Below are 20,801 nucleotides of genomic sequence, written 5' to 3' on the forward strand. Positions count from 1 at the left end.
CTGTGCAGTGGCTAACCCAGAAACAGACATCAACTGATTGTGTAGTGTCTGTATGGCCTCATTTTGGGCTCTGGGAGTAGCTATGGGCATGATCCTGCAATACTAACTATAGTGCCTTCTGAAAGTATTCATACCCCTTGACTTTTTCCACATTTTGTTGTGTTACAGCCTGAATTTAAAATTGATTACATTGAGATATTATGTCCCTGGCCTACACACCTAACATCAAAGTGGAATTATGTTTTTAGAATAAAAAAAATAATAATTAAAAATGAAAGGCTGAAATGTCTTGAGTCAATAAGTATTCAACCCTTCCTCTGACACCGCCTGGTATAGAGGTCCTGGATGGCAGGAAGCTTGGCCCCAGTGATGTACTGGGCCGTACGCACTACGCTTTGTAGTACCTTGCGGTCGAAGGCCGAGCAGTTGCCATACCAGGCAGCGATGCAACCAGTCAGGATGCTCTCAATGGTGCAGCTGTAAAACCTTTTGAGGATCTGAGGACCATTGCCAAATCTTTTCAGTCTCCTCGGAATAGATTTTGTTGTGCCCTCTTCACGACTGTCTTGGTGTGCATGGACCGTGATGTGGACACCAAGGAACTTGAAGCTCTCAATCTGCTCCATTACAGCCCAGTCGATGAGAATAGGGGTGTGCTCAGTCCTCCTTTTCCTGTAGTCTACAATCATCTCCTTTGTCTTGATCACTTTGAATGAGAGGTTGTTGTCCTGGCACCACACGGCCAGGTCTCTGACCTCCTCCCTATAAACTGTCTCGTCATTGTCGGTGATCAGGCCTACTACTGTTGTGTCATCGGCAAACTTAATGATGGTGTTGGAGTCGTGCCTGGCCGTGTAGTCATGAGTGAACAGGGAGTACAGGAGGGGACTGAGCATGCACCCCTGAGGGACCCCTGTGTTGAGGATCAGCATGGAGGATGTGTTGTTACCTATCCTTACCACCTGGGTGCGGCCCGTCAGGAAGTCCAGGATCCAGTTGCAGAGGGAGGTGTTTAGTCCCAGGGTCCTTAGCTTAGTGATGAGCTTTGAGGGCACTATGGTGTTGAACACTGAGCTGTAGTCAATGAATAGCATTCTCACATAGGTGTTCCTTTTGTCCAGGTGGGAAAGGGCAGTCATTTAGGCAGGTTACATTAGTGTTCTTGGGCACAGAGACTATGGTGGTCTGCTTAAAACATGTTGCTATTACAGACTCAGACAGGGAGAGGTTGAAAATATCAGTGAAGACACTTGCCAGTTGGTCAGCGCATGCTCGTCGCATGCTCGTCGATTTTATTTTCCAATGATTTCATGTTAGCTAGTAGAACGGAAGGCAGTGGGGGTTTATTCGATCGCCTACAAATTCTCAGAAGGCAGCCTGACCTCCATCCTCTTTTTGTCCGTCTTCTCTTCATGCAAATGACAGGGATTTGGCCTATTCCCGGGAAAGCAGTATGTCCTTCACGTCGGGCTCGTACATATTGCCTCAATTACCTCGACTAACCGGTGCCCCCGTACATTGATTAACTCTGTACCGGTACCTCCTGTATATAGCCTCACTACTGTTTTTTTACTGCTGCTCTTTAATTCTATCACAATAGATCTGGTAGAAGAAAATACAAAGAAAAAAACAACCGTTTTTTTTTCTTTTTTTTCTACCGCCGTCTTTGAAATGCATCAGAAAGGTCCCAAATCTAGCATCACTCTGGTTGTAATTCCGATAGTGTCCACAAGAGGGCAGCAGTGTATGTGCAACGTTTCAGACTGATAACTTGAATTATGAGCAAGCTACATGATACTTAGTGTGAAGTCACCCAGGTACATTTGGGCAAATCGGGAATGTCAGGGATTTCTTCGTCGTCAGACGATATGGCGAAATCATCATCGGAAAATGAGGACCAATATGCAGCAGAGTTGAGATAGTTCATTTTGAACTTTTAATAAATTCCAAAACGAACATAAAAAATAACAAAAACGAACTCACGATACACTGACAGTCCTGTTAGGCTTACACACGCTAAACGTGAAACAATCTCCCACAATTAAACAGACAAACACACCCAACTAATATAGGACTTCCAATCAAAGGCAACACCACACAGCTGCCTTCAATTGGAAGTCCACCCCAATTAACTCACATAGAAATAGATCAACCAGACTACACATAGAAATACATCAACATAGACCATAACTCAAAACCCGGAAATAATAAATCAAACGCCCTCCTAACTAACACACCACCCTGAACCACATAAAACAAATACCCTCTGCCACGTCCTGACCAAACTAAAATGACAATTAACCCTTATACTGGCCAGGAGGTGACAGGGAAGGACACATTTACATGTACATTACATTTTTCTGCAAGAATATCGTCAAATCTGTATACTTGGACTTTGATGTAGCTTTTCCAGTGTTAGTAGCCATATTGTAAGTTCAACATTTGCAAAACACCCAGTCTTCATAACTTCATAACTCTCCATATTCTTGCAATTTCTGTCCAAAATGAAAAGGCTTGCTGTCGCACAAGGTTAGCAGCAAAATTGTGTGACAGATACGGGGTTTCCGCATACTCTGTAAAGCCCATTGGCTATCTAGCTAGCTTTGTTGACCCCAATTGGTGCTTATTTGACAAAGTTACAGTCAATCAACTGAAGACTGACCGTGTCATCTCTGACCAAATTTGGTGTCCTATAGGATATACTACACTCCTAATGATATAGTGAAGTCTAGTTACGTTCTTGGATCTCTGAGGAATAAATACGAACGTAATTTGACTGGTTGAAACAACGTTTAGGGTTAGATTTTCACAGATTCCTCTCTTTGCAAATTGAACGAGTGGAAATACAAACTGATCGTGCATGCTATATGGACCTTTTTAGGATATGAAAAAGGACTTTATCTAACAAAATGACACTTCATGTTATCTCTGGGACCCTTGGGATGATAAATCAGAGCAAGATTTCAGAATGTAAGTACACATTTCACCTTCAGAGGTGAATTCATCAACCTATTGCTGTGAAAAGTGTTTTGTTGTTATGAGCTCTCCTCAAACAATAGCATGCCATTTTTTGCAGTAATAGCTACTGTAAATTGGACAGTGCAGTTATATTAACAATAATTTAAGATTTCAGCCGATATAAGACACTTATATGTACCAACATTTGTTGTTTCTCTAAAATGTGCGATCATGACACACGGCGCTACATGATTTACAACTGTCCCGTTGACGGAACGCCTATCCCAAATAAGTTAAGGGCTTGTAAGTAAGCATTTCACTGTAAAGTCTACACCTGTTGTATTCAGCGCATGTGACGAATGCAATTTGATTTGATATTGAACGTTAAATAAATGTCTTCTTTTTGTCATCATAGTTCCATTCAGGGCACATGAGAGAGAGACAGATGGACCCCACTGGGCACAAACTGGTTGAATCAACTTTGTTTCAACGTAATTTGTCAATGTACTGTGACGTGGAATGTGTGTGGAAAAAATCATAGATTTGAAAAAAGTCAACAACTGTTGTTTTGAGGTGAAATTTCAACCACAGGATTATATCATCATGGTAGCCAAATTTCAACATAGACAAACCTTGTGTAAAATATGTTGAATTTGTACCTTTAAAACAACGTCAGATTTTCAACGTTGTATCCACTATCAGAAAAAAGAACAGTAGGCTGGGCAGCACCTGCTACTGGAGAATTTATCTGTCAACAGCTAACCTTTGTTCTCCCATCCAAGGTTTTAACCAAGCCCAGCCCTGGTTAGCTATGATATTTGTCACTGACTATTACCATTGTGCTATCATGAGTGATTATTGAGAGATCTCCACTTAAAAACGAAATAGATTCACTGCTATTATCAAAGTCATTCCAAAGTAGGTTTAACAGATACAATTAAATATCAGTCATATATCATCAATTATGCTATTTAGGCCTATAGCATTTGCAAAGTCATTAACAGCAATCGTTTCAATTCAGCCCAGAATTCAACAAAAAATTGCCAACACAATAGGCCTAGGGTTTCAAGCTCTGGTTGATTTCAAATGTAGTGATATAGAATTTTGTTAGGTTGTCAACACAACCAAATATCAACATTTGAAGGACATGTGTCTTCTGCTTTGATAGTTCCATTTGTGCCACTGTCTACAAATTAATAATTATGTTGGATTTATGTTTTTTAAAAAATTTTATTTCACCTTTATTTAACCAGGTAGGCAAGTTGAGAACAAGTTCTCATTTACAATTGCGACCTGGCCAAGATAAAGCAAAGCAGTTTGACACATACAACAACACAGAGTTACACATGGAGTAAAACAAACATAGTCAATAATACAGTACGAAGGAATGTTTGGCAGCATGAGTGAAGGATGCTTTGTTGCGAAATAGGAAGCCAATTCTAGATTTAACTTTGGATTGGAGATGTTTGATGTGAGTCTGGAAGGAGAGTTTACAGTCTAACCAGACACCTAGGTATTTGTAGTTGTCCACATATTCTAAGTCAGAACCGTCCAGAGTAGTGATGCTGGACGGGCGGGCAGGTGCAGGCAGCGATCGGTTGAAGAGCAAGCATTTAGTTTTACTTGTATTTAAGAGCAGTTGGAGGCCACGGAAGGAGAGTTGTATGGCATTGAAGCTCGTCTGGAGGGTTGTTAACACAGTGTCCAAAGAAGGGCCAGAAGTATACAGAATGGTGTCGTCTGCGTAGAGGTGGATCAGAGACTCACCAGCAGCAAGAGCGACATCATTAATGTATACAGAGAAAAGAGTCGGCCCAAGAATTGAACCCTGTGGCATCCCCATAGAAACTGCCAGAGGTCCGGACAACAGGCCCTCCGATTTGACACACTGAACTCTATCAGAGAAGTAGTTGGTGAACCAGGCGAGGCAATGTCTCTATCTTAACCAAAAAGCTAAGTTAAAGAATAGGACTAAATCAAATCAAACTTGAAAATCACTTTAAATAATTAGATTTAGTCCAATTCTTTAACTTAGATTTTTGGTTGAGATGGATACCTAAATCCAACATACATTGTATTTGGAAAGTATTCAGATTCCTTCACTTTTCCCCCATTTTGTTACATCACAGCCTTATTCTAAAATTGATTCAATATTTTTTTTCTCATCAATCTACATACAATACCCCGTAATGACAAAGTGAAAACAGGTTTTTAGAAAATGTTGCACATTTTGCACACAGCGGCAGGGACTGGGACACTAGTCAGGATTGAGGGAAAGATGAATGGAGCAAAATACAGAGAGCTTCTTGATGAAAACCTTCTCCAGAGCACTCAGAACCTTAGACTGGGGTGAAGGATCACCTTCCAACAGGACAACGACCCTAAGCACACAGCCAAGACAACGCAGGAGTGGCTTCGGGGCAAGTCTCTGAATGTCCTTGAGTGGCCCAGTCAGAGCCCAGACTTGAGCCCGATCAAACATCCCTGGAGAGACCTGAAAATAGCTGTGCAGTGACGCTCCCCAACCAACCTGACAAAGCTTCAGAGGATCTGCAGATACAGGTGTGCCAAGCTTGTAGCTTCATACCTAAGAAGACTCGAGGGTTTGAATACTTATGTAAATGTGATATTTCCATTTTTAATTTGTAATACATTTACACACATTTCTAAAAATAGTTTTTGCTTTGTCATGATAGGGTATTATGTGTATATTGGTGAGGGGGGAAAAAAATATTGAATCAATTTCAGAATAAGGCTATAACGTAACAAAATGTGGAAAAAGTGAAGGGGTCTGAATACTTTACGAAAGCACTGTATCAATTATCAGTTTGTAGACAAACTTGAATTAAAGCCAGACTAAGTCAATGGCACAGATGGAACTATCCAAGCTGAAGATAAATCCCCTTCAAATGTGATATGTGGTTGCGTTGACAACAAACATAATTCAATATCACTTTTGAAATAAAATAGCCTATTAAGTTGTCGATCAGTTAACAAATAATAAATGGGATTCATGTCTCCAACTCAACCAAAAATAAACCAGTGTCTTAAACTGGAACTTTCTAAGCAGTAGATTAATCTCCTTTAAATTTGTATTAAAATGAGTAACACATCCATGGCCACATTTTGAGGTTACTGTAACTATAAATGCCTTCTTATGTAGTCATACAGTATAAATCGTGCATGTTCAAGATAGCATGCATATGTCGTGGCAGGTATGTGGACATCTTCAGATTCTCGAACTGCATTGGTTACCTGCGTCATATCCTTTTATTGTAATCTCAACTGCAATCCAGGTCATTTGGTGCTGCTATTAGATGAAGAACAGTCATAACATGAATCTGTTGTATAAATCAAAACAGTATCTGATATTGTATTCCCATTTGACATTTGCTGCGCTTTTAAATGGTTGAAAGCTCAGTGGTAAACATTTAGGTGACAACTACACCAAAATCAGTTTTTCCATTGAAATTTGGTTCTGGTTTTAGATGGTTGAAGACATAGTGATAACACATTGAAAATGAAATGAACTTTTTGGCTCTCTTTTTGAGTGGCTGAATATAGGTTGTAAACTCATTGATCAATGTCTCAACCAAATATGACCTAATTATCCACATTGAAATGACATAGTGTGCCCAGTGGGGCCATGCCAGACATTGTTAATTAGGTTTTATTGGTGGTGGGTTGTAGAGGATGAGCTTGGGGGTCTTCCAAGCCTCTTGGCCTGTTGCTTTTAAGACAATTATCTCCCTTCTGGGCCAGCCTGTGAAATAGGGAGAAGTCTTTAAAGGAGAGTAATTGTGAGCTGCTGTGGCCTGTGGTTCTACGATCGACTCTGTGTCATGAGCGAGAGCAATGCTGGTGTGTGTGTGTGTGTGTGTGTGTGTGTGTGCGTGCCGCTCCTATTAGTCATTCAGGTCAGACTCGTCTTGGAGCTTTGCGATTTCACACGCCGTTTGACCCCTCTGATTGAGATTTCTCCACATCATTACAAGGCACCCTTGCATTACTAAGACTGCGTGTGTAACTGTGTATGTATATTGCTAAGACTGGAACCCGGTGGCATGCGCCACTGCTTCAGGCAGCTTAGGCTGGAAGGCTAATGACATGCATTGACGTGAATGCAGGTATATGCACTTGCGATTGACATGGGTGGAATCAAGGATTGCCATTTCGGAATACAGTTATTTCTAATGATTTTCTCTTGATTGTTGGTGTGAGTGAGGGTGGAAAAACTGAGGCTGTGGGACTCACACTGGTCTTGCCCAGCAAAATGGCCTCTTTCTTTCTGTAGCATCAGCGTCACATCATACTGTGTGTTTTTACCCTTTTGAGGCATGTAATGAATGACTACTAATAGTGGCTGGAAATAATTAAAAGTCTGATCAATAACCATTTTATATCAGTTTAATAGTCAGACAGACAGACAGTTATCTCAGTCTAGTAGTCAGACAGACAGACAGACAGACAGAAATACAGACAGATAGATAGATAGACAGACAGTTCTCAGTCTAGTAGTCAGACAGACAGACAGTTATCTCAGTCTAGCAGTCAGACAGACAGTTATCTCAGTCCAGCAGTCAGACAGACCGTTATCTCAGTCTAGTAGTCAGACAGACAGACAGACAGACATCTCAGTCTAGTAGTCAGACAGACGGATAGTTATCTCAGTCTAGTAGTCAGACAGACGGATAGTTATCTCAGTCTATTAGTCATACAGACAGATAGTTATCTCAGTCTAGTAGTCAGACAGACAGTTATCTCAGTCTAGTAGTCAGACAGACAGACAGTTATCTCAGTCTTGCAGTCAGACAGACAGTTATCACAGTCTAGTAGTCAGACAGACAGTTATCTCAGTCTAGTAGTCAGACAGACAGACAGTTCTCAGTCTTGCAGTCAGACAGACAGTTATCACAGTCTAGTAGTCAGACAGACAGTTATCTCAGTCTAGTAGTCAGACAGACAGACAGACAGACAGACAGACATCTCAGTCTAGTAGACAGACAGACAGACAGTTATCTCAGTCTAGCAGTCAGACAGACATTTATCTCAGTCCAGCAGTCAGACAAACAGTTATCTCAGTCCAGCAGTCAGACAAACAGTTCTCAGTCTAGTAGTCAGACAGACAGACAGTTATCTCAGTCTAGCAGTCAGACAGACAGACAGTTATCTCAGTCTAGTAGTCAGACAGACAGTTCTCAGTCTAATAGTAAGACAGACAGACATCTCAGTCTTGCAGACAGACAGACAGACAGACAGATAGATAGACAGACAGTTATCTCAGTCTAGCAGTCAGACAGACAGTTATCTCAGTCTAGCAGTCAGACAGACAGTTATCTCAGTCTAGCAGTCAGACAGACAGTTATCTCAGTCTAGCAGTCAGACAGACAGTTATCTCAGTCTAGCAGTCAGACAGACAGTTATCTCAGTCCAGCAGTCAGACAGACAGTTATCTCAGTCCAGCAGTCAGACAGACAGTTATCTCAGTCCAGCAGTCAGACAGACCGTTATCTCAGTCTAGTAGTCAGACAGACAGACAGACAGACAGACAGACAGACAGACATCTCAGTCTAGTAGACAGACAGACAGACAGACATCTCAGTCTAGTAGACAGACAGACAGACAGACATCTCAGTCTAGTAGTCAGACAGACAGATAGTTATCTCAGTCTAGTAGTCAGACAGACAGATAGATAGTTATCTCAGTCTAGTAGTCAGACAGACAGACAGTTATCTCAGTCCAGTAGTCAGACAGACAGACAGTTCTCAGTCTAGTAGTCAGACAGACAGACAGTTCTCAGTCTAGTAGTCAGACAGACAGACAGTTATCTCAGTCTTGCAGTCAGACAGACAGTTATCACAGTCTAGTAGTCAGACAGACAGACAGACAGCCAGACATCTCAGTCTAGTAGACAGACAGACATCTCAGTCTAGCAGTCAGACAGACAGTTATCTCAGTCTAGCAGTCAGACAGACAGTTATCTCAGTCCAGCAGTCAGACAGACAGTTATCTCAGTCTAGTAGTCAGACAGACAGACAGTTATCTCAGTCTAGTAGTCAGACAGACAGACAGACATCTCAGTCTAGTAGACAGACAGACAGACATCTCAGTCTAGTAGTCAGACAGACAGACAGTTATCTCAGTCTAGCAGTCAGACAGACAGTTATCTCAGTCCAGCAGTCAGACAAACAGTTATCTCAGTCTAGTAGTCAGACAGACAGACAGTTATCTCAGTCTAGTAGTCAGACAGACAGACAGTTATCTCAGTCTAGCAGTCAGACAGACAGACAGTTATCTCAGTCTAGCAGTCAGACAGACAAACAGACAGTTCTCAGTCTAGTAGTCAGACAGACAGTTCTCAGTCTAATAGTCAGACAGACAGACAGTTATCTCAGTCTAACAGACAGTTATCTCAGTCTAGTAGTCAGACAGACAGTTCTCAGTCTAGCAGTCAGACAGACAGACAGTTATCTCAGTCTAGCAGTCAGACAGACAGACAGACAGACAGACAGTTCTCAGTCTAGTAGTCAGACAGACAGTTCTCAGTCTAATAGTCAGACAGACAGACAGACAGTTATCTCAGTCTTGTAGACAGACAGACAGTTCTCAGTCTAGCAGTCAGACAGACAGTTATCACAGTCTAGTAGTCAGACAGACAAACAGTTATCTCAGTCTAACAGACAGTTATCTCAGTCTAGTAGTCAGACAGACAGACAGTTATCTCAGTCTAGTAGTCAGACAGACAGACAGTTATCTCAGTCTAGCAGTCAGACAGACAGACAGTTATCTCAGTCTAGCAGTCAGACAGACAGACAGACAGACAGACAGACAGTTCTCAGTCTAGTAGTCAGACAGACAGTTCACAGTCTAATAGTCAGACAGACAGACAGTTATCTCAGTCTTGTAGACAGACAGACAGTTCTCAGTCTAGCAGTCAGACAGTCCCAGAAAGTTTTTAGATATTTCAGCACCATGCGTTCCCTATAATTAGTCTCCATTAACGTCTAAGACTGTTGACGTTTTTTCCCCCTCTCCTGTGAGACAAAACACCCCATAATTACTCTGCCAGACTCTGAACCTACACCAATGCTGTTGATCACCAGACTAAGACTTCTGCAAATGTGCTACGCAAAAGGTGAGGGGGCATATGGAAATAGCCAGTATTAGATCTTCCTATTTCCTGTGTGCTTTAAGTGAGATGGAAGGCCTAGATGCTACAGTACAGTGGTTTAATGAGGAAGGAGACTGGCATACAGTTCAGACAGTACTGAATTAATGTTGGATGTTGGATGGACTTCACAGCCCTTTCTTTCGCTGTTTGCTGTTTTTATGTTTCATTATCTTTATTTCTGAAATAACAAACCGGCACTGTGGACAAATACAAACAAGCACCAAGTTGATGCTTGTTTGTATTAAATTCTGAATACCAAGTACATTTATTCAGAATTGAGATGCATTGTGGTTCTTTAATGAAGTAGCTCAATAGATGGAAGGCTCTGGGGTGGGCCGTGAGCTAATCCTCTGGGTAGTAGTTACGTAGTCCCCACAATGGAGCTCAGAGCTGCTCTTCTGCATTGTCGTTAGTCCCCATGGTGGAGTTCAGAGTTGCTCTTTTTCTTTGTCACTAGTCCCCACGGTGTCGCTCAGAGCTGCTCCTCTACATCGGAGTCAATACCCTGGGGGTGAGGTAATGCCAGGGCCTTCTCCCAGTCCCAGTCGCCCTGGTCCCTGTCTTTATCTGCTGCTGCAGTTAGTCCTCCAGACCTGCAGAGAGCTCTGAGGCTGTGAGCCCAGCCTTGTGGCGCAGCCTTTCACACACAACTAGGATCCAGCTCTTCTCCTCAGATCCTTATGGAAGGGTCTTATCCTGTAATACCCCTTTTCCCACCCCCGGCATACGATCACACTCTCACAAACAAATTCTCACGTGGACAGTCTCCATGGCAACGCTGGTTATCGCCCTGACGGTGTTGGCCTAGTCTAGTGTGCTACGGCATGGGATGCTGTAGCTGTTTACCAGCAGCACCGCCACCAGCACACGTACTGTCTGCACTCAGAGGCCTGCAGCAAAGCAGAGTGGAACTGCCTCATTTGTTACAATATGTAAATAGAGGTTATGTCATATTGGACTTCATCCATGGTAGGTCCTTTCTTTGACACAGAATTATACAAATGAAGCTGTTAAGCTGAGCTCAGTATTTAAACATGTAATGATTTAGATCAGTGGTTCCCAAGTCCGGTCCTCAAGTACTCCCAACCGTAGCCCCGGACAAACACACCTCATTCAACTCATCAAGGGCTTGGCGTTGAGTCAGGCTGCTTGTCTGGGGCTACAATAAAAAAAAATGTGTACTGTTGGGGTTACTCCAGGACTGGAGTTGGGAAACAATGATTTAGACAACGTTCCAAAAATGACTTTTAAAGAATGTCAGTGTACTCACTCAGGATGCTACTAGTCTTATGTTTTAAGCTTTGTCCTCTATCAGAAAATACTTATAAGGGGGATTATACCTTACACTACAATCAATGCATGTGCCCCAAGTCCTGCCTCCTCTCACTCCCAAATTAGAAACTCATTAACTCTGATTAATCTTGATGGACTGGGGCGATTAATAAAAGGAGACGGCACTAATTGTTTGGCCATATCTACAGAGAGACTGGTATGTATGTATGCATGGTCCTCAACCAACTGGGAGATGTGCACATCCCACGTCTCCCAATCTCCGGGTGCTCGGCAGCACTGCACCCTAGTGGCTAGAATATGTAACATCACCCTGTATGTGAGGAATCAGTGGTGATGTCATTGTGTACTGGCAGAGTGACGGTGGCAGGCTGTGTGGTGCTGTCTGATGTAACTGTGTTCACAGTTTTAGAAGCACACGGCGCCGGGATCAGCAAGCGTCATCTGAGTGCCTTTGTATGACAGCAGGCGGCACAATAGTACCCTGGCCTGCAGAGTCACACACTTCACACCCATCCCTTATACTAAACATACACAACACCAGCAGTCCAATACATCATGTTCAGCATAACTGTCTCTCTCCACAGATCTATATTGCTGGTTGTACTCACAACTTGGCTTTGTACTGGTTTGCCTTTTATGGCACTGCTAGTATTGATGCAAATACTGACTTGTCTGTTGCCCTAATAGCTACTGTTATTGCCTGTGTGTGTACTGGGCTTTAGGTTGTCCATGTAGACTCTCTTCCCACTCCCATGAGGCTGTGGCTGGGAGTGTAGTTAGTAGAACAGTGAAGGTGCCCCTGGCCCAGTGGAACTGCGAGGAGGCCACAGTAGACTGGCATTCTGGGGCACCACAGTAATTAATGGACCCTTGGCAGGCTGGCACACTGCAGCAAACACAAACCTGGTTTGCTAGCACATACAGACGCACGCACGCATACAAACACACACACACACACACACACAGACACACACACACACACACACATGCGTCAGCCCTGGTAGGCTGGGTGACCATCTCTCTTTCTCCTCTATTTCTTGACGCTCGCCTCTCAAGCTGAAACCTGTTGCAATTTTCACATTATTACCACTCCATATGATTACAGCAGCAGCCAGTTGACTTAACTTTGGTTGTGCCGTGTTTGTACCGTGTCCGTAAAATGTATATAGTAGGTGTAGACACCTTTCCTGCAGTCAAATGACTAAATCGCCCTGTAGTGGCCTCAAGGATGAGATGTTATTCATATATTTCATAATTTCATAATTAATAAACATTCTTTTTTTTTACACAGAACATCCTGTGTTTCTATGTCAATCAGTTTAGTTATATTTCAGTCTTCTGTGATGTATATAAAGTGTAATATTGGGATGCAAACTCAAAATTTAATACATTTCAGCTTTATATCTGACATGGTACAGGTGTCTTCTTTTTTAAAGGTTTTATTTTACATGTACAGTCGTGGCCAAAGGTTTTGAGAATGACACAAATATAAATTTTCACAAAGTCTGCTGCCTCAGTGTCTTTAGATATTTTTGTCAGATGTTACTATGGAATACTGAAGTATAATTACAAGCATTTCATAAGTGTCAAAAGCTTTTATTGACAATTACATGAAGTTGATGCAAAGAGACAATATTTGCAGTGTTGACCCTTCTTTTTCAAGAACTCTGCAATCCGCCATGGCATGCTGTCAATTAACTTCTGGGCCACATCCTGACTGATGGCAGCCCATTCTTGCATAATCAATGCTTGGAGTTTGTCAGAATTTGTGGGTTTTTGTTTGTCCACCCGCGTCTTGAGGATTGACCCCAAGTTCTCAATGGGATTAAGGTCTGGGGAGTTTCCTGGCCATGGACCCAAAATATCAATGTTTTGTTCCCCGAGCCACTTAGTTATCACTTTTGCCTTATGGCAAGGTGCTCCATCATGCTGGAAAAGGCATTGTTCGTCACCAAACTGTTCCTGGATGGTTGGGAGAAGTTGCTCTCGGAGGATGTGTTGGTACCATTCTTTACTCATGGCTGTGTTCTTAGGCAAAATTGTGAGTGAGCCCACTCCCTTGTCTGAGAAGCAACCCCACACATGAATGGTCTCAGGATGCTTTACTGTTGGCATGACACAGGACTGATGGTAGCACTCACCTTGTCTTCTCCGGACAAGCTTTTTTCCGGATGCCCCAAACAATCGGAAAGGGGATTCATCAGAGAAAATGACTTTACCCCAGTCCTCAGCAGTCCAATCCCTGTACCTTTTGCAGAATATCAGTCTGTCCCTGATGTTTTTCCTGGAGAGAAGTGGCTTCTTTGCTGCCCTTCTTGACACCAGGCCATCCTCCAAAAGTCTTCACCTCACTGCGCGTCCAGATGCACTCACACCTGCCTGCTGCCATTCCTGAGCAAGCTCTGTACTGGTGGTGCCCAGATCCCGCAACTGAATCAACTTTAGGAGACGGTCCTGGCGCTTGCTGGACTTTCTTGGGCGCCCTGAAGCCTTATTCACAACAATTGAACCGCTCTCCTTGAAGTTCTTGATGATCCAATAAATGGTTGATTTAGGTGCAATCTTACTGGCAGCAATATCCTTGCCTGTGAAGCCCTTTTTGTGCAAAGCAATGATGACGGCACGTGTTTCCTTGCAGGTAACCATGGTTGACAGAGGAAGAACAATGATTCCAAGCACCACCCTCCTTTTGAAGCTTCTAGTCTGTTATTTTAACTCAATCAGCATGACAGGATGATCTCCGGCCTTGTCCTCGTCAACACTCACACCTGTGTTAACGAAAGAATCACTGACATGTCAGCTGGTCCTTTTGTGGCAGGGCTGAAATGCAGTGGAAATGTTTTGGGGGGATTCAGTTCATTTATTTGCATGGCAAAGAGGGACTTTGCAATTAATTGCAATTCATCTGATCACTCTTCATAACATTCTGGAGTATATGCAAAATGCCATCATACAAACTGAGGCAGCAGACTTTGTGAAAATTAATATTTGTGTCATTCTCAAAACCTTTGGCCACGACTGTATATATATACACTACTGATCAAAAGTTTGGGGTCACTTAAGAAATGTCCTTGATTTTGAAAGAAAAGCACATTTTTTGTCCATTAAAATAACATCAGATCAGAAATACAGTGTAGACATTGTTAATGTTGTAAATGACTATTGTAGCTGGAAACGGCAGATTTAGTATGGAATATCTACATAGGCGTACAGAGGCTCATTATCAGCAACCATTACTATTGTGTTCCAATGGCACTTTGTGTTAGCTAATCCAAGTTTATCATTTTAAAAGGCTAATTGATCATTAGAAAACCCTTTTGCAATTATTTTAGCACAGCTGAAAACTGTTCTGCTGATTAAAGAAGCAATGAAACTGGCCTTCTTTAGACTAGTTGAGTATCTGGAGCATCAGCATTTGTGGGTTGCGATTTACAGGCTCAAAATGTCCAGAAACAAAGAACTTTCTTCTGAAACTCATCAGTCTATTCTTGTTCTGAGAAATGAAGGCTATTCCATATGAGAAATTGACAAGAAACTGAAGATCACAACACTGTGTACTACTCCCTTCACAGAACAGCTCAAACTGGCTTTAACCAGAATAGAAAGAGGAGTGGGAGGCCCCAGTGCACAACTGATCAAGAGGACAAGTACATTGTGTCTAGTTTGAGAAACAGACACCTCACAAGTTCTCAAATGGCAGCTTCATTAAATAGTACCCACAAAACACCGGTCTCAACATCAACAGTGAAGAGGCGACTCCGGGATGCTGGCCTTCTAGGCAGAGTTTCTCTGTCCAGTGTCTGTGTTCTTTTGCCCATCTTAATCTTTTCTTTTTATTGGCCAGTCTGAGATATGTCCTTGTTGTGGGCCACTTATCCTATGGCATGGGACAAAACACATGGTTTTATGGAGATTGATACACATACATACATACATACATACATACATACATACATACATACATACATACATACATACATACATACATACATACATACATACATACATACAGTACTGTCTAAGTTACAAGTCTTAAGTATACTAGTTAATATATGTAGAAATTGTAGGCCTACTTTGAGAGGTCATACTATTACAGACTTTCAGTAAGTCTGGTTTTTCAAGCGCAGGTTATTGGCAAATTCAATGGCAAGCCTGCAACAACAATGTAAGGCTGGTCACTTGCCCCATCTAGTGTTCAACACTGTGTAGGATCTGCCTCTGCTTCTGCCTCAAGGTATCTACCTATAGTCCTCAAACTCCACTCTGGACCTCGAAGCCAGTTCCACTGCTATTTTTCATTGTTCCACTCTAATCAGGGACTGATTTAGACCTGGGACACCAGGTGGGTGCAATTCATTATCAGGTTGAACAGAAAACCAGCAGGCTCCAGACCTCGTAGTCTAAGTTGAATACTCCTGTCCTACAGTATACAAGAGAATCACATTCACCACAGTTTAGGGTTTCAATATATTAGCCATTGCAATGATTGGCGCTTGTCTTAGAGAGTTTGATCAACAATTACCTAATTTTCTTCTATACTTTATGTACATTAAGTAAGTTTATCCTCTATCTGTCATTTCTCATTAAACATGGAAGATGGTCGTTTAATGTAAGAACGTTTGAATCATGTCTTCAAGTTGGCCAGATTCAATTATCTTCTGTGTTTGATTGCCCTTTATCTATGGCAGTGTATGTGATAAAGCAGCCATGTGCAATGTGGAAAGCCAATTTCAATACCACTGTACCAGTTTGTTAAAAATCTCTCTTAAGTGTCTAGAACAACAGAGCTTCCATGTAAAAAAATACAATTCTCCTAATGCGTATTGTCATCATTGATGTACGTCGATGCATTTCAGTGGAAAGTGGACAGGGCCTGCATAACTGTTTTACCCGGCACATTAAAGGATCATTTTACATCCATGTTGCTGTAATATGAGAGGAAACTATTCTCTGCTCTAGGCAGGAAGTACATTCTCTACGAGCAATTTCGATCCCTTTTCTTCATTTTCGACTCAGAGAGCCTGCAGCAGTTTAGTGTCAACACTCCAAACCAACAAGACCTCCAAATGCATCTTTAATGAGTATTTTAGACAGTCATAATGGCATGTCACTAATGCCCGTCCGTTAATGATGATCTTCTACATCTTCTGCTGGCCCCGCCTTGACGCTTTCTCCGTCTACGCCTTTGACAGTTCTATGAATTATCTGGTTTAAACTTTTGTAGCATCTCCTTGCTTTCATTCCAAAATCTAACGGCTATTGTTCGTATTGAGGACACTTTTCTTGGCTTCAGTTATGCATAGAAGCAAGACTTTTCCCTTGAGGAAATCTGCATCGGGTAGGCTGCGCTTTTCCTTTCCAAGTGTTTCTGCACATTTTCTTCAGTTTGTTTGACTTCTAGGGACATAGCCTACTTTCTGATGTGCTTGATGTGGAATATGCCTCATATTGCGATTATAAGAATATCCTATTTACTTTGTGTTTTGCTGCATGATCTGTGGCGGAACATGGATGTTATTGAGAGAGGCGCACACCCTGACGCTGGAGCTGTCCATGGTGTTGAAGGAAGATGACCTCGGCAATAGAAGTGCTGTAGAACTTTATCATATAGAACTTGTCTGAGGTCAAGCGCTTATTATATTTAGTTGATGTGTAGCCTAGGATGTATAATAGCATACTTGCTGAAATTGATGGATAGAATTCAAAATGTTACTTTTTGGTGCATATCAATGGTAGTAAATATATCGGTAATGTTTTTTTTTAAACGATGTTGAAAGATGATGTATTTTGATCACACTGGTTAATGTTAATGGTAGTTCAAGTTTGAAAATGTAGCCTATAACCTACAGTACCTTTTTCTGTTAAATATGTCGGCTATCGGCATACTCTGGAGCCTTGAGTGTTTTCAGAAACCTGCTTTTATTATTGTCTATTTCCTCTATGATTGTATACATGCCTAATTGAGATGATTGGATAATTGTCTATTTCTTTGTAATCGAAGTAACAGTTTCGTCCTAATTTTTATTTTTTAAATATGGTCTTTGGCGTCCGTGTGTGGCAGTGGATGCAGTAGAGCCTAATGTACAACGCTATTGATCTGTGAATCATATCAGATGTAAAGTTTGTGTACGGCAGCTTCGGATCTGGGCTGTAGGTGGCGCCCATGTGGAGGCTTTGATTCCGATGTGATGCACGGAGAGGAAACAGGAAGGGGAAGCTGAGAAGAAGTAGACTACTGCTGCTTCTGCAGGGAGTTGTTGACAGTAGCCTTGTCAGTGAGGGGGGTGCTGTCTCACTACAGACGTTTGATCTTGCAGTTGATGCAACAACAGGACATGACTCCTGTCCTGTCATAGCCTACTGTCTTGTCGTGAGAGAGTTTGTTCGATCGCTTGTCATCCAAAATGGTAGCCTATCAGTTTCACAGAGTTGCGAGCTATTGATGATTTTACATTGGCAACTAAAATGTAGGTGACTGTATTCAGTTGCTCTCATGTTTATCCTCAACATCGTTGTCATCCTCATATTTTTCATTGTAAATAACCTATTTGGCCAGATAAACAGAAGTTGAAGTGCCCCCTCAGTGCAGGGCAAACTGGCAAAGGCCACACTGCCATGGCAACGCGTTGGTGAAAAATGTGGGGGTGCGAGCTTCCTGTTGTTGCCAAATGCTCATCTCCTCGCCCTGCTCTAGGGACAGACAGACAGGATGTGGAATATTGTTGATGGATCAGTCTCTGCTCGAGTCCAATTTATTCCATCACCCAGTGTTGTTGTTTTCTGCCAGTGGCTGCATCCAGGGTTTTCTTCACCTGACCAAGTGTGTTTGAGGCAGAGTTATAGCCCAATCCATCTCCAACTTTGTCAGGGCTTTGCCCACACTCCGAGTCATTGGTCACTGCGTCTCGCACTTGAGCACCATGGTCACGTTTGTTTGGGTCTCTTCCACACAGTCCTGCCTGGCTAGTGGAGCAGGTGGTGGTAGGCAAAATCTCAAGGCACTAAAGTCAGTGTTGTTGTCCAAGGTACTGTGGAGTTTGCGCTTGCAGGTCCCGTTCTTATCTCATACACATAGTTTAAAGTGCTATAATTATTGCAGGAACCATTGTTAATTGCACAGTTACTGACCACAATGACTGACCACAACCACACAACTACTGACCACATAGCTACTGACCACAACTATTGACCACAACCACACAACTACTAACCACAACTACTGACCATAACTGACCTAAACTACTGACCACCACCACTGACCACAACCACACAACTACAAACCACACAACTACTGACCACATAGCTACTGACCACAACTATTGACCACAACCACACAACTACTGACCATAACTGACCTAAACTACTGACCACAACCACACAACTACTAACCACATCTACTAACCACAACTACTGACCACAACTACTGACCATAACTGACCACAACTACTGACCACAAACACTGACCACAAACACACAACTACTAACCACACAACTGCTAACCACAACTACTGACCACAACCACTGACCACAAACACACAACTACTGACCATAACTGACCACAACTACTGACCACAACCATTGACCACAAACACACAACTACTAACCACGCAACTGCTAACCACAACTACTGACCACAACCACTGACCACAAACACACAACTACTAACCACACAACTACTAACCACACAACTGCTAACCACAACTACTGGCCACAACTACTGACCACAATTACTGGCCACAACTACTGACCGCAACCACACAACTACTAACCACAACTACTAAGCACAACTACTGGCCACAACTACTGACCACAACTACTGGCCACAACTACTGGCCACAACTACTGACCGCAACCACACAACTACTGGCCACAACTACTGGCCACAACTACTGGCCACAACTACTGACCGCAACCACAGAACTACTAACCACAACTACTGACCACAACTACTGACCATAACACACAACTACTGACCACAACCTACTGAACCAAACAACTACTGACCACAACCACTCAACTACTGAACCACACAACTACTGACCACACAACTACTGAATCACACAGCTACTGAACCACACAACTACTGTCCACACAACTACTGAACACAACCACAACACTACTGACCACAACCACACAACTACTGACCACACAACTACTGAACCACAACCTACTGAACCAAACAAATACTGACCACAACCACTCAACTACTGACCACAACTACTGTCCACACAACTACTGAACACAACCACAAAACTACTGACCACAACCACACAACTACTGACTACACAACTACTGAACCACAACCACACAGCTACTGACCACAACTACTAAAGCACACAACTACTGACTACACAACTACTGAACCACACAACTACTGAACCACAACCACACAGCTACTGACCACAACCACACAACTACTGACTACAACTACTGACCACAACCACACAGCTAATGACCACAACTACTAAAGCACACAACTACTGACTACACAACTACTGAACCACACAACTACTGAACCACAACCACACAGCTACTGACCACAACTACTTAACCACAACCACACAGCTACTGACCACAACTACTAAAGCACACAAATACTGACTACACCACTACTGAACCACACAACTACTGTACCACAACCACACAGCTACTGACCACGACTACTAAAGCACACAACTACTAACTACACAACTACTGAACCACACAACTACTGAACCATAACCACACAGCTACTGACCACAACCACACAACTACTGACCACAACCACACAACTACTGACTACAACTACTGACCACAACCACACAGCTACTGACCACAACTATTGACCACTACTGGCCACAACTACTGACCACACACCTACAGACCACAACCTAAAAAGGACTGACCCCAACTACTGACCACAACCACACAACTACTGACCACAATACAACTACTGACCAAAACTACTGACCATAACCACTGACCGCAACTATTGACCACAACCACACAACTACTGACCACAACTATTGACCACAGCCACACAACTACTGACCACAACTACTGACCACAACCACACAACTACTGACCACAAATACTGAGCCAAACAACTAATGTCCACAACAACAAAGCAACTGACCACAACTTTCTTCAGAAAATGTACTTTTGTAGTTGTATATTGACAATGCATAATAAGGAAGCGGTGTTTTGTATTAATTAGGGTAGACTATGTGATTTCCTGCAGGTGATATAATTTCATCTGAAAAAAATATATGAATCTTTTGTATGACAACTTTTTTTTATGAATCTTTCGTATGTTTAATGGTTACGCGTAATTGGCATACTCATTGATGGTATTGAATAAATGAAGGGACAGAGTGAGAGAGGGTACCAGAATCTTACG

The 20,801-nt window shown here is 42.4% G+C and overlaps 1 protein-coding gene across 5 annotated transcripts in view; it reads left to right on the top strand.

The window, feature by feature from the left end:
* Positions 1–20,801, top strand: part of LOC115172837 (fibroblast growth factor 13) — a 194,864-nt gene that overhangs the window by 129,650 nt on the left and 44,413 nt on the right. The window contains exon 1 of one of the 5 annotated variants that reach the window (XM_029730673.1): positions 16,472–16,760. The exons of the other annotated variants lie outside the window; for them this stretch is intronic. Coding sequence (XP_029586533.1) covers positions 16,718–16,760 — 43 coding nt within the window. The 5' untranslated portion in view covers positions 16,472–16,717. Of the gene's footprint in view, positions 1–16,471; positions 16,761–20,801 lie in introns of those variants that run through there. 5 annotated transcript variants of the gene reach the window in all.

Source organism: Salmo trutta, chromosome 3, assembly GCF_901001165.1.
Source record: "Salmo trutta chromosome 3, fSalTru1.1, whole genome shotgun sequence".
NCBI classification, from domain to species: domain Eukaryota; kingdom Metazoa; phylum Chordata; class Actinopteri; order Salmoniformes; family Salmonidae; genus Salmo; species Salmo trutta.